Below are 14,125 nucleotides of genomic sequence, written 5' to 3'. Positions count from 1 at the left end.
ATTTCTAAGTAAACCTAGTGCCTTTGAGTGAGAATCTAGTGAGAACGCTGGCTGCAGTACCTGGGACAGTATTCCCAAGTGACCACCCGCGGCTATACTTTTGCTTTTGCGAGATTTTCTGCGCTTTGGCAGCGCGAGTTCATGCCAAAGCAACAGTGACGACCAAAGCTCTTCTCGGACGGCTTACTTTTGTTAACAGTGTGCACCAAAACGTCTAAACCACATTGTGCGGCTAATTTCATAGTCAAGCCAGGCCAAGCTGCATAAAAAGTCAACAAGGCCGCTCTCCATGGCCATGCAGACCAGCTTGGATTGCTAGTTCATGACATATCATACAGGAGTGGTTCTACAGTTGTGATGTAACAGTGGGTTTCCCAATGCATTGGATCCTGTAGGTGCTATGCCGTCACTGATCAAAAACGACGCAGCCAGGAAAACGTAGCACCCAGGAACGTAATAGCATGGTTCTACTATTGTATTTGCTTTTGGAATATCCACTAATCCAGTGTCTCAAGGTGGAACTGCAGTACTAAGCCATGCCCACTGCCAGATACCATGTCTCTTGCGATTGATCGTGGTTGTACCAGAAAATTGTAGCCTCAGAAAGGGGTAGCATGCTGTTTTGTGCACTATGGAAGGGATGAAAGTTATCATGTTTTGTCATTGTTTTAGAATGTATAGTCAACAGTTAGAATTATTACAAAGTCACTGAAAAGTTATTTGAATCTTTAATGTCGTTTTGATTATTTTCATATTCGTAATGTTTTGTGAATGACCTGATATGTATAGCGCAGGTGTCCCTATCTCTGACAGTAAAGCCAGTCCATGATCATAGTGTACCTACTGAAATAAGGCTGAATTTTTAAATAAACGGTGTGCATGTTCAGTAAAGACAAAAAATAAATAAATTATTTTAGTTTGACTGCATGTTTGCCCTCTTTGCAGGTCAAAGACGCCCAAGGGTCGAAGAAGTAGATCCAGAGGTCGTAATCGGAGGTCCTTTTCAAACTGTTCCTCTAGATCACTTTCATCCCAGTGAGTTTTGCCTTCCGCTTTTTCACCTGTATCACACTTGAGATCTCATTGGGTCCTGTATTTACCTTGTCACCTTGTAACCTTCAGGTCATCAAGGACATCCGACAGTTGCTCCCGCAGCTCTTCTTCTCGAAGCTCTTACACCAGTTATGACAGGTATGTTTATATTATTGTCATAGTTATGGTGGTGCCTTTGAGAGCTTTTTACAGTAGATATATTTATTGCTACTGTCATAAGGAGCGATAACAGGTACTCCATTTACTTTCTCAATTTGCTTAGTTTTAATTATTATTATTAATATTATTATTATTATTATTTTTATTATTATTATTATTATTATTATTGCTTACTTTAGTCATTTGGTTAGGGGTGGGCAAATTATGTGAAAATTGCACAAACCGTTCTTCAGTAACGCCTACTAAGGCATGCTAAAACGCCAGTAATTATTAGATTGTTTGTTAGCTAGAGAAGTTGGATATTTTGCAAAATGGACTTACTTAACCCCTTGCCCACAGTTGAAACCTGGTGGGGTCTTCAGGTACAAAACACCATGGTCATATACAAAGCTATGATCATGCTGCCAAAAGTCTAGACCGCTTGGCAGACAGTTGCTTGACAGGGCAAGAGGGTATTCTGCATTTTCAAGGGAATCTGATATGAGTTGCATTGGCAGCTTTTAATGACACGATCATTGTGTACCGTATATTGCCGATTATAAGTAGACTCCGATTATAAGTTGACCCCCCAACTTGCGAAAAAAAGTTGACTCCAAACACAGCTTCATGCTGCGGGCATAGCTCACCAATAAGTTTTTCAGAAGAGGGAGTGATGCAAAGGAACATTTATTTGCCCATGAAACATTGCTTACGACACGTCGTCGCTTGAGAGAAGGACGCAGTAACGGTCATTGGCCATCGTGTGAGCCACTGCTGCTACTCGCCGTCGGAACAGGTGCTAGTGGTACTGAGATGCCGCACGTGGAAAACGCCGCGCGGACCATGTCGGTTGGCAGTCCATACCAGACATCATTGACAGTACATGCTTTTGCTTCAATATCATCTAGAGCTGTGCGAATAGCAAAATTTTGAGTGCGAAGCGAATTCGAATAATAAAGGTTGAGTGCGAATCGAATCGAATAATTTCGAATAATTTTCGAATATTTCTCAAACATTTTTCGAATAATTCGAAGTGAACTTACAGAAAAAGTTGCAGAGAATCCCTAAGTATGTTCTTGTGAGATAGCAACATAAAAGTGTTTCTTTTCGCTAGGTTGATGAAGCGCTGGTGGGGTCATATTTCATAGTTGTCTTTCTTATCAAGAATGAGGCAATGTAGAGGCCGAATTGTATTTATGTACATGATTTGGTGCAACCAAAGTGTTGCCAACAACACTTTACACGTGATAGGCAAAGATTCCATTTCCTCGGCCTCTCCTCCTCTTTCAACTTCTGTGGAAGCCCAACTGATGTGGCGGACAAGGGTGTGCTCCCTTCAAGTCCGGAGTTCCAAATCTGCCTCGTAGACATCGATATATAAGAACATCTGAAATTTTGGATGCTAAAAAGCTTCGGCGTCCGATTTTTCGGACTTCCTGCCCAAATTTCAGGTCCAAAACAGCATTAATTGAGCCCCCAATTCTGCCACATCTTTCATCTCCATATTGGAACCAGCGTTTTCTTGAGTTAATACATTTGCGACCGTAGCGGAGCTTAAAAGGCAGCTTTGCCGCAATACGGGGGTGTGATGAGGTGAAGCATATTGAAAATCTAGGGACCACTTCCAAACGGACGTTGACCGACTCTTGGCTAAGTTCGACCGTAACGGACCTTGAAAGGCAGCTTTGCCGCAACACGGGGGGTGTGATGAGGTGAAGCATATTGAAAATCTAGCACCACTTACAAGCGGACGTTGACCGTTTCTTGGCCAAGTTCGACCGTAACGGACCTTGAAAGGCAGCTTTGCCGCAATACGGGGGTGTGATGAGGTGAAGCATGTTGTAACTCTAGGGACCACTTCCAATCGGACGTTGTCTCTTGGCTAAGTTCTACCGTAACGGAGCTTGAAAGGCAGCTTTGCCGCAACACGGGGGTGTGATGAGGTGAAGCATATTGAAAATCTAGGGACCACTTTTAAACGGACGTTGACTGTCTCTTGGCTACGTTCGACCGTAACGGAGCTTGAAAGGCAGCTTTGCCGCACTACGAGAGTGTAATGAGGTGAAGCATATTGAAAACCTGAAGGGGTCACTTTCAACCGGACGTTGACTGCATTTGTCTTTGGCAAGTTCGAATAGTAAAATTTCAGTTCGAATCGAATCGAATAGCAAACGCTATTCGAAAAATATTCGAAATTTCGAATATTCGCACACCCCTAATATCATCCTAGCAAACACTCAGGCTCTTGCTTTTCTGGTCGTGAACCCAATCTCGAACCGCCTCCTCAGCGGCAGGGTATCGTCCAGACTTCGGTCCGTGAAAGGAACGGCGTGTAGCAACGCACGCGAAGATCTTGGTCCTTTGTTTTCTCCATTCCCTCACTAACTTTTCCGACACATCAAACGTGCGCCCTGCTTCAACGTTGCTTTCCGACTCTGCGTAGAGGATCGCTTGCCTCTTGAAAGCAGCGCTGTGCTGTTGCCGGCGTAGCGGTGGCACCTTGCCGTCCGTTTGGCAGCGTCGCAAATCGTGGAAACCACTGCTCGCAAGCAAAGCGAAATGCAGAAATGGCGAACAGGCGTGAGTGCAAAAAGATGCGAAGACGCTTGTGGGCGCATGTGACTGGTCATGGGGTTTAGTTCCCCGCGAAGTGTTGCGGTGTTGCCAGCCCACACGGCGCTGGCAGCTTTCTTGTGGAACGCCGATGGCTTGTCAACGAATCGTTTCTATTGTATGAAAACAAAACTCCAGGGCGCATCGCAAGATAAATTCCTCTTTATTCATAGAGCATCGTTCGCCCTCTATCAAAGGTTTGAAATGCTGCTTTTGAGACCGTGTTTCCCAAGCAGTTCGCATTAATGCCACGCGGCAGTGATTTTTAAACGTGCTCCGTAGTTTCACCTCGCGTGGTTTCGCTATAGTTTCGCGATTGTCGTGGCAGATCGCAAAAACGTCCGGCTCCGGAAGCTGCGCACACGCGTTGGGAGATAGCTGTTGCCGTGACTCCGCTGCCTCTGCGGCTGATGTTATTGATGCATCGAATAGCAGGAAATCCGAGGACGACGACCTTTCGTCGGACCCCACATATAAGTCGACTTTACGATTCCGCGTATAGGTCGACCCCTGTACTTTGGAAGGTCATTTTATGAAAAAAACGTCGACTTATAATCGGCAATATACGGTAGCTTTCAGCCTCTGCAGAGCCGAGAGGCTTCCTTGAGAAGCTGCAAAACAGAGCTTACTGCTTAATACTATTTGTCATGCTTTCTGTACTCGTTAAGAAGCAATTTTTCAGACTGCACAATTGCCTTGCTTTATTTCTCACTGTTTGTCAACAGCTTGTCTGATATTGCTTGATGATGCAGCCGTTCCAGGTCCCGGTCACCTGCTCCTGCTGCTGCACCAGCTGGAAGGCCACGTGGCAATCAGCCCCCATCAAGGGGACCACCCATGTATGGCCCTCCAAGGTTGGCTCAGCCGCGTTGTGGTTCTTGCTTTAGTAGCTTTAGAGTACACTCAAACATATGCAAAACAACAAGAGGCACAGCACAGTAATACCGTATTTACGTGATTACAGTGAAATCTCGGTATAACGAACTTCAGGGGACCGCGTAAAAATGTTCGTTATTTTGAAAGGTCGTTATAGTGAAAGACCAAAAATTTACCATAACAATAGAATTTCAGTAACGCAAACGTCCTACCTTTGCAACGGTACGTCCTTTGAACTCGTTTCTCACAACAATGCACACGTGAACGACAGACAAGGCACGTTTATTTGAAATAGTCCATGGCCGTTTTTTGACGGGTGCAGCACAAACTCTGCGTCACGAACGATTCTAGACCGTCCGCATTTTTATGCGCCGCTTCGGTCGCTGTTCTGCTTTTTTCTATGAATAAGCGGAGTTTCCTCAAGTAGTCCAACGCATCTGTGGCCGACACGGACTCGTCGCGATCTTGACATCGTCGTCCATGTCATCGCTGCAATCCTTTAAGGCCCAGCTGCATGCACGCGAGTTTTGAGCGACAGGCGACAGGATTTGCTGCCGCGGAGGGCCATCCATCGCCGTCGCTTGTCGCGTCGCAGGTTTCTGGAAAGCCAGAAAACATCGCTTGTCGCCCGGAAGTGAGCATGACGATGTCGGCAAAATGGCGGCATCTCTGACCCTCGCTTCGGTTGCTATTTGCTCGTGATGCTTCCAATCGGCGCGTACTTCAAGGAATGCAGGTTATAGACTACCTTCTTTACAGCCCCATCTCACGCGGAGAACGAGGCAGCGGCAGTATTTTGTCGTTAATATTGATCGACGGTTCGTTTTGATGTTTCGGTGGTAGCTTGCTGCATTGGCGGTAGCTTGCTGCAATGTCAACATCGTCGTCGTGTGAGGTAGCCCTTCTCCCTGCAAAGCAACGATGTGAGGCGCTGCGGCTTTTCTTAAACGTTCTATGACAGCAAGAGGAAACGTTGTCGAGATGCGCCTCGTGGACTAACCCCAACATAACGCAGTTTGCAAAGTGCGACGTAGCGTAGGCGTACGCTTCCGGGCGCCCCATGGGATCACAGCAGATACTACTGTCGCGGTTAAGGGGGGACGCGGGTCTTAGAATAGTAAAAAATGGACAGAAAATCAGTTTTTAGAAAAACGCATTTTAGGCATGTTTGCACCCCTAAGCAGCTGCCCTCAAAATATTATCGCCGATTTCGCTCGGGAAATGGGTTAAAACTTATTTTTAAGGCGCCACGGGAGCCGCAAAATGCATCTCAACAGGCAAAATTTGTTCAAACTTCCCGCGGGCGCAGCAGCTGGCTGATCGCCGCCATCTTTGGCTTGTTTTGAAGCTGTTTTCTTTGTGTACATTTTGCGGCGTTTCAAAATGGCGTCGCTGCAACGGAACGGCCGCTATCGGCACTTTTCCGAAGGGTGGTTGTAGAACGCTCATTGGCCAGAGCGCGCGCGCGAGGCGAGCCCCTTCTCTCGCGCCTCCCATTGGCTGGCGCAACCCGAGGCGGCCATTTTGTTTTTGTATTTTTGTTCTGCGCTCACGGCTGCCGTGTTGCCGGTGTCGTGTGCTCGTGTGTTATTACAAGTGTCATCTTCCTCTGCTTACGCTCGCGTTCGTGCGGCCCGGCGACACACAGTTATCTTATTTTGTGCTGGCACATCCGGAGATTCTCGTGTAAAGAAGACGCGCCAAGCGTACGAGGGCGCGATGCCGAAACTACTTGTCGCTACCGGAGCTTCGAGTCTACGAGAACCGCCCGGTTCCCCGTGGTCAAGCTGCAGCCATCGGATCATTAGGCAACGCTTCAGTGGCATTGGAAACCGCATTCGTATGGCATACTATGCAGGACTGCCGAGTGCGCGGGAAATACGGCGACGGGAGGAGTACTTGGCATCGCAGCGCGCAACGAAGCAGCGGAAGTTCAAGCCGTTGGATGTTGGTGAACGGCGTCAAGGAAAATAGCACAGAATTTATCCGTGTGGACTTATCCGTGATAAAAACGTTCTTTGGGCTTGTGCTTCGTTCCGAGTTCGGCTCAAGCAGTGACCTTTTTCAAGGCAGAGGGTATAGGCTGCTTTCAAAGCCTGTGCTTCATTATCATAGGTGCGACTCGCGCGAGAAGCGTTTCTCGTAGAAGGTAGCTGGTGATAGTGGTGCTAAGATAATTAATGTCATTTGAAGGGAAATGCATTAAATTAGGGCCACCAATACTGTCCGACAAGGGTGCAACGGTAGTCGCTTCAACCACGACCTGACAGAGCAACACCGGAATGGCAGAGACGCCGTGTTACATTTTGGGAAATTGATTTGTGCTCCACAGCCTTGAGAAGGTTAAAAACTGACATTGGAAGTTGCAAAAGGGGCACTTATACAGTAGTGACACCAAGCACAGACTTTAAAAATGACACAGACCAGCAGGGGACCCTGAGTACAGCCCTTGCCTGCTGTTGAGCCAAGTTCTATTGCTGGACAATAATAACTGATTTTTGGTTTAATAAATAACCCACGGGCTTTTTAGACTTAATCTCTCTGTTTATTTTATTTGCCTGTTGCAAAGCCACATTCATAGACAAATTTTGTATTTCTTTAGCTTGCAAGGAATTGGTACAGGCCTATGAATTGCTAAAGGTGGAGATTATCACTCTGGTACTGGGTGCACTATGTGGCTTTATAAGAAGATTTTGCCAGTACAGTGGCAGGTCATGGTCACATATTTGGTATGGCTGTTCTCGTGAAGAAGAAACCTATCAAATGATATAACCACTAGTGCTGTGGCTGCGCTTCCACAAAAGTTACAGTTGTCTGAAACTTCAAATGCGTTTTTCTCAGTTTGATATTTTTACTCAACGCACTCAGCCTTACGGGGTTTTTTTCCATGTTGTTGCTGAGTAAAAATCACAAATTTGGTATCATTTTACTCGTATTGAAACGATCTGGGGGGTGATGCTATTTGCATTACTCTAGCACCATTTTACAAATTTTAATTAAAGATACTAATGAGAGTGAATCAGAAAAAATAACCACCAGTGAGTGTTCATCTGTTTTCTGACCTTCACAGTGCTCTCAAGTGAATAAAAATAGCATCACCCCCTACAGCATGATCTGGGCATTGGGCCTGTGCACTTGCATATTGGTTTTAGTAGGTCGAAATTGCTTAAAAGCCCCGTAAGAAGCAGGCACTAATTATTTTTTCGAACCTCGAGATCTTTTGAACTAGTGCAGCTATTAAAAAACTAATTACAGATTTGAAATTAGCATAAAAAACTGGTCAAGACAGTGAAGTTTGGTTCATATTAACCCAAAAATAAAGAAAAAAATTTAGGACCCACGTCCCCCCTTAAACATAAGATTGCGAAAAAAGAAAGTCACGAAACGCTTTTATGGCATCCTTATCTCAAACAAGACAATAATAAATTTGGCATATCGTCATTGATCTACTCTGTAATTCTTTTTCGTAATTTGCCTGCGCGCATGCAATAGTTTTCAATCGAGCAACCGTGACACTTCGTCGCGAACATGTGGGTGCTCCCGTCGCGACAGCCCGTTCGTCGCAGCCGCCTTCGCCTCGAAAGTCGTGTGCAATGCATGCAGTTGGGCCTTTACAAAACCTGATCCGTTGTCGCCTCCGCAACGAAGGGGAAAAAAAATTCTCCGCCCGCGTCTTTCTCCTCCCGCGCCATCTCAGGTTTTTGCGGGAGGGCGTCTGCTCTTCGCGCTGCGTCGTCTGCTACCTTACAGCTTCGACTGCCATGACCGATACACTGAAATCTAAGAATCCTCGCATTTCGGGATATAAGTTCGTAGTACTGAGGTGTTGTTAAGATTACATGGGAATTAAATAACGATCGTTATTCTGAAATGTTCATTATTCTGAAGTTCGTAGTAGTGAAATATTTTTACATTGAAACTATAAGCAGTCGGCACGGGATTTCTTAAAAGTTCATTAATTTGAAATGTTCGTTAATGTGGTGTTCGTTGTAACGAGGTTTGACTGTATAAGTAGACTCAAATGTAGGTTGACTTCCCCAAAATCACACATAACAGAAAAAGAAGAAGAAAAAAACACACGAGGGCAGTTTATAACCGAAATTTATTTGAAGTCATCTCTAGACTGACCACATGTGCTCACTTGCCAAGCCAGGCCTCTGCGTGAACGTCGATGCCCAGGCCCTGCTGGCCTTGAAGTGCATCCTTGGCATTCCCATTTCCACAGTGAAGACACGGGCTTTTTGCGTAACAATTCCGCATGTCGCCAGCAGAGACAGATCGCTTAGTTTCACGTGTGCTGCAAGCTCAGGAAAGTATCCAGCCTTCAGCCCATGAAACCCCCAGCGATTGGTGTCGCATGTGAAAATTTGCTCACATTGCAGTCGCCCACTTTGCAGTCGCAGTTTCGGTTCAGAAACTGCAAACTTGCGTCCTGCCGCGCAGCTGTTCATCTTTTCAGCATGAAGTGGCACTTGCAGCTGCTGTGAGGAAGTGCCAGAAGCTTTTTGGCCCGGAGCACTTGTGATGCTGTGAAGCGGGATGATCAAGCACCAGAGTGGCATGCGGACAGGCCTGTGGCGGTAGTATTTTGTAAGCATTCCTAAAACGAACGGAGGCGGTCCGTCCGTTTGAGTCGCACGCTATTGGTCAATGTGAGCCGTGACGAGCGCCGCGACGAAACAAAACGGATGGACGGATACGCAAGAAGCCGTGTCGAGTGCCTACGTTTCAATCCAATACAAGCCGTTTGACAGCCATTTTAATCCATCCATTTCGTTTCGGGCGGTCTCCGTGCGACTGAAACGGACGGACCACCTCCGTCCGTTATAGGAATGCTTACAAAATACCGCCACTGGGTACCGTTTCACATACACGTAGCTGATCGGCTCACTCTCGTTTCGTCACAGTAGATAGCAAAACTCACTGCTGGGCGTTGACACATCGGCATCTGAATCACACATGCTCGAGAACAGTAGAAGGCGAAAATCAGCTGTTGTTGTGATCTCATAACAGCTTTCACTGTAAAATTGCTGTTTATAGTGTTCGTCACACAGTGGCTTGGGAGCGCCAAACTGTGTGCATTGAGCAGCTATGTGCATTGAGCGGCTGTGCTGCTAGCTTGGATTGGGCTTAACAGGCTGCTTGTAAAGGCATATTGAGTTTGTTTTTCAGGATGACAAATAAATATGCAGGATTTAAATCTCTCTTTGTGCCTGCAGCCAAGGGCCGGGCAAGCAGGGTGGTGGTGGTGCTAGCGGTGGAACCAGTGGTGGCACAGGTGGTGCAAGATCTCCTGTACTGGATCGCCGAAAACAGTACAATCCCTCACCTCCTCCTAACACTACTCCCTTAAGTCCTTCCCGCAAGTCCCGGAGGAAAGGACCCAGCCCTCTACCAAGGTAATTGTTTTACTTACTGTGATGCAACAGTTGTCAAACTGTTGGGAGTTTATTTGTTCCAACCATTTGGTTACTTAGCATGGTGAAATTTCAGCACACATAGGGTTCCTATGACGTGGTTCCCCCATGTGGAACAGAAGGTGCTTGCCACTAATGTTGCAACTGTTGTTTAGAAAAGCAATGTGCAGCCTTAAATTGTTGCTTCATACTGTTAACCATAAATTGCTGTATTTTTAGTTCAGTTCGTTGTGAGCTGTTTTTACTAGAGCTGTGCAAATAGCAAAATTTTGGGTGCGAAGCGAATTTGAATACCGTATTTACTCGATTCTACCGCGCCCTCGATTGTAACGCGCACCCGTTTTCCGCGACCAAAAAAAAAAAAAAAGTACAACATCGATTCTAACGCGCACCCATTTTTCGTGAGAGAAGTGAACAAAAGAAGTCCGTAGGAGTCCACCTTCGCACATTCAGAAGAACAAGAATTTGGGTTTTAAAGAACTGAAGTTTCAAAAAAAAAAAACACAAAGTCAAACGGCTGGCCTTGTCGCTGAAACTGTCACCACTACGGCGGCGATACGAGTCGCGTAATGGATCAGTCTTCATCGCTGTCGGACAACTCCTTGTCGCTGTCAACGCTCCTCGATTTCGGCAAACCGGCCTTGCTTTTGTCCACAGAAACTTTTTCGTGAAGCTTTGCTGTAAAACAATCTTCTGCTTCTGTTTCCGCCAGTCTCGCACGCACGTTTCGGCAACTCCAAACGACCGCGATGCGGCCCGATTTCCGTCCGTCTCTGCACATGTAATAACTTTTCTTTTAAATGCGACATCGTGGTGCACTAGTCGAGTATTTGAAGTGGGCACTTCGATGCCGCCGATGCGAATGCAGAACGGGATGACAAACTCCTCAGCACACGTACGAACTGAGACAACGGCCGAGGCATGGGCCGAGGCGCGTAGGAGGCGGCCATTTTGAAATGCTGATGGCAATACGATAACCAAATTTTTTTTCTTTTTCGGTACTCAATTCTAACGCGCATGCGATTTTTCGACTCGTTTTGCCGAAAAAAAGGTGCGCGTTAGATTTGAGTAAATACGGTAATAAAGGTTCAGTGCGAATCGAATCGAATAATTTTCGAATATTTCTCAAACATTTTTCGAATACTTCGAAGTGGAATTACAGAAAAAAGTTGCAGAGAATCCCTAAGTATGTTCTTATGAGATAGCAACATGAAAGTGTTTCTTTTTGCTAGATTGATGAAGCGCTGGCACGAGGTGGTGTTTCATAGTTGTCTTATCAAGAATGAGGCAATGTAGAGGCCGAATTGTATTTATGTACATGATTTGGTGCAACCAAAGTGTTGCTGACAACAATTTACACGTGATAGGCAAAGATGCCATTTCCTCAGCCTCTCCTCCTCTTCCAACTGATGTGGCGGACAAGGGTGTGCTTCCTTCAAGTCAGGAGTTCCAAAGCTGGCTCGTTAACATCGATATATTAGAACATCTGAAATTTCGGATGCTGAAAAGCTTCAGCGTCCTATTTTTCGAACTTCCTGCCCAAATTTCATGTCCAAAGCAGCACTAATTGAGCCCCACCTCTGCCATCTTTCATCTCCATGCTGGAACCAGCGTTTTCTTGAGTTAATCCATTTGCGACCATAGCGGAGCTTGAAAGGCAGCTTTGCCGCATTGCGGGGGTGTGATGAGGTGAAGCATATTGAATATCTAGGGACCACTTCGAATCGGACGTTAACTGCGTCTTGGCTAAGGTCGACCGTAACGGAGCTTGAAAGACAGCTTTGCCGCAGTACGTGTGTGTAATGAGGGGAAGCATATTGAAAATTTGTAGGGGTCATTTCGAATTTGACGTTGACTGCGTCTTAGCTAAGTTAGGCCGTAACGGAGCTTGAAAGGCAGCTTTGCCGCAATACGGGGGTGTGATGAGGTGAAGCATATTGAAAATCTCTAGGGCTCACTTTTAATTCGACGTTGACTGTATTTGTTTTTGGGAAGTTTGAATAGTAAAATTTCAGTGCGAATCGAATCGAATAGCAAACACTATTCGAAAAATATTCGAATATTCGCACACCCCTAGTTTTTACATGTCTTATCATGGCTCCATGAAAGTGTGGTGGATGCAGGGTGTGCACTGTGTGAAGTGCATGTTTGTGGATGTTGTAGTACTGCATGTGCATGCTTTTACCTTGATCACAGCTTGTCTTGATACATTTAGTTCACCATATCTCTTACTATTTTTATATTTTTAACACCGCTTTTGACGTATGCCCATTACCATAAACAATCTTACGCTTGACCTTGCCTTGTTTACCTTCATGCATGCAGTTTGTTTATGCTGTGGGCTATATTTGTTTAATTTTTAAAAGCTTAAAAATTGTGAGATGTTTGTTTTATGCACTTTACATTAAAAAGGTGACCATGATAGGAGCCAAATAGGGAAATATAGAGAAATACAAATACAAAGCTATGAAAAAGAAGGAGAGCTGAAGTATTTTTTAAAGGACTTCAATAAGGCGAAGAACAAGAAAATGCTGCCTACTGTTCAGCGGAGTGCACTTGTTGCCAAGAAGAACCACCCGCTCTGTAAAAGCTAGTCATTGCCATTACGTCCATGGAACGAAAGACAGTACTGACAAAAGCACTTTAATGATGGTAATTTTGTCGCAAAGTATTGCAATATTGGCGATATCGTTTGTGCGCTGCCATTTAGACTTTTTTTGCATAGCCAATTCAAGCCCTAATGAAATGTATCAATCAAAATGGACCAATTGCTGTGTGATATATCTAAAAGAGCCAAATCCAAGTTATCCTCCTGAATACCGGTGATAGTGGGCTATATACAATTTAACTGTAATATAGCATTGAGGTATTTTGGTGGCATTAGCGCACTGACAAAATATTGTTGGAGCAGGCTCGACCATATTGTCAGTAGCAAGCAACCACGTCTTTCTCAGTTTAGGTTAATATCAGCTTGGCTTAATTAGAAAAAAAAAGCACCTCGTGTGGTCATGCTGCAGCAACGACAGTGTATCAAAGGGGATTCGGCAACGTAGGTGTGTGTCAGCTTACTATGCTGTGACTGGGCTTCAGCGACATTGAACCCAGAAAAATGTATGAATAAGAAGTGTATTAGCAGCGTTTTATAGTAATATACCATATTTTCTCGCATATAACCCACACCAAAAAACGAAAACATATGCTTAAAAAGGGGGGGTGTGGGTTATATGCATAGCTTTTTTTCGAAGAGTTAAAGTTAGGGTTGCGGGTTATTTGCATGGGCGGGTTATATGCAAGAAGATACGGTATTTTGGCTGAAAGGTTCAGCAGTGTGCACTGGCAAAGGGAGGCAGTGGGTGTGGCATTTAATTAGCCATTTGGTGTTGCTCTTGTTGCAGCAAGCAGAAGAAGTCACGAAGTGGTAGCTTCTCTGCAAGCTCCTCACGATCCCGCAGTCGGTGAGTCGCTTTCCTCTCCCCCCCCAAACTTCGTCTTTTCTGCTTTACTGTTGTTGTCTGGGCATGATCTCGTATTAAGTGCATGAACTTCAGTGCAGATTAACTGCAACAGGTGGCTGCAGATGTTTTGTGGAATCCAGCTATAGTTGCATGTAGTTAATAGTTCTGTGAAGGTTGTAATGGCGCCTGCATATGTGCAAAACATATGCAACACATATTTTTCTTTCATTTTGTGCATGTGAACATGTGAGTTGTTTGATTGAATAACACTGGTTGTTGCTACTTTGGTACAGATTTTTGAGCTATATGAGAAGTGGTTTATTATTTGTTTCCTTTTCTTTTTAGGAATACAATATTATCTAAGGGAGGGACACTTGAAACAAAGAAACGTTTCATGGCCACGTAAGCTGCAGCAAATTTTGGGTGTATTGTGCTGGTTGCACATGTTATCAGGCTTGACTAAAGTGTATGGTTAATTTGTTAGTTTTGAATGTAACAATCAAAAGCCAAGTTGGAGGATAGAAGGGGGCAGGCAAACTGCAGCATGTTGGTAGTAAAATTTACTCCAAAAAA

The 14,125-nt window shown here is 45.1% G+C and overlaps 1 protein-coding gene across 1 annotated transcript in view; it reads left to right on the top strand.

The window, feature by feature from the left end:
- Positions 1-13,954, top strand: part of LOC119373458 (zinc finger CCCH domain-containing protein 18) — a gene marked incomplete at its 3' end in the record, with an annotated part of 102,774 nt that extends 88,820 nt beyond the window's left edge. The window contains 6 exon segments of the mRNA XM_037643491.2: positions 946-1,035; positions 1,123-1,191; positions 4,557-4,658; positions 9,900-10,079; positions 13,493-13,552; positions 13,898-13,954. Of these exon segments, the coding sequence (XP_037499419.1) occupies positions 946-1,035; positions 1,123-1,191; positions 4,557-4,658; positions 9,900-10,079; positions 13,493-13,552; positions 13,898-13,954 (558 nt within the window).
- Between the last annotated feature and the right edge of the window lie 171 nt (positions 13,955-14,125).

Source organism: Rhipicephalus sanguineus, chromosome 1 (assembly GCF_013339695.2).
Source record: "Rhipicephalus sanguineus isolate Rsan-2018 chromosome 1, BIME_Rsan_1.4, whole genome shotgun sequence".
Classification (NCBI taxonomy): domain Eukaryota; kingdom Metazoa; phylum Arthropoda; class Arachnida; order Ixodida; family Ixodidae; genus Rhipicephalus; species Rhipicephalus sanguineus.
Note: the sequence above shows the minus strand (reverse complement) of the source record. Positions and strands in the feature narration are given on the sequence as shown.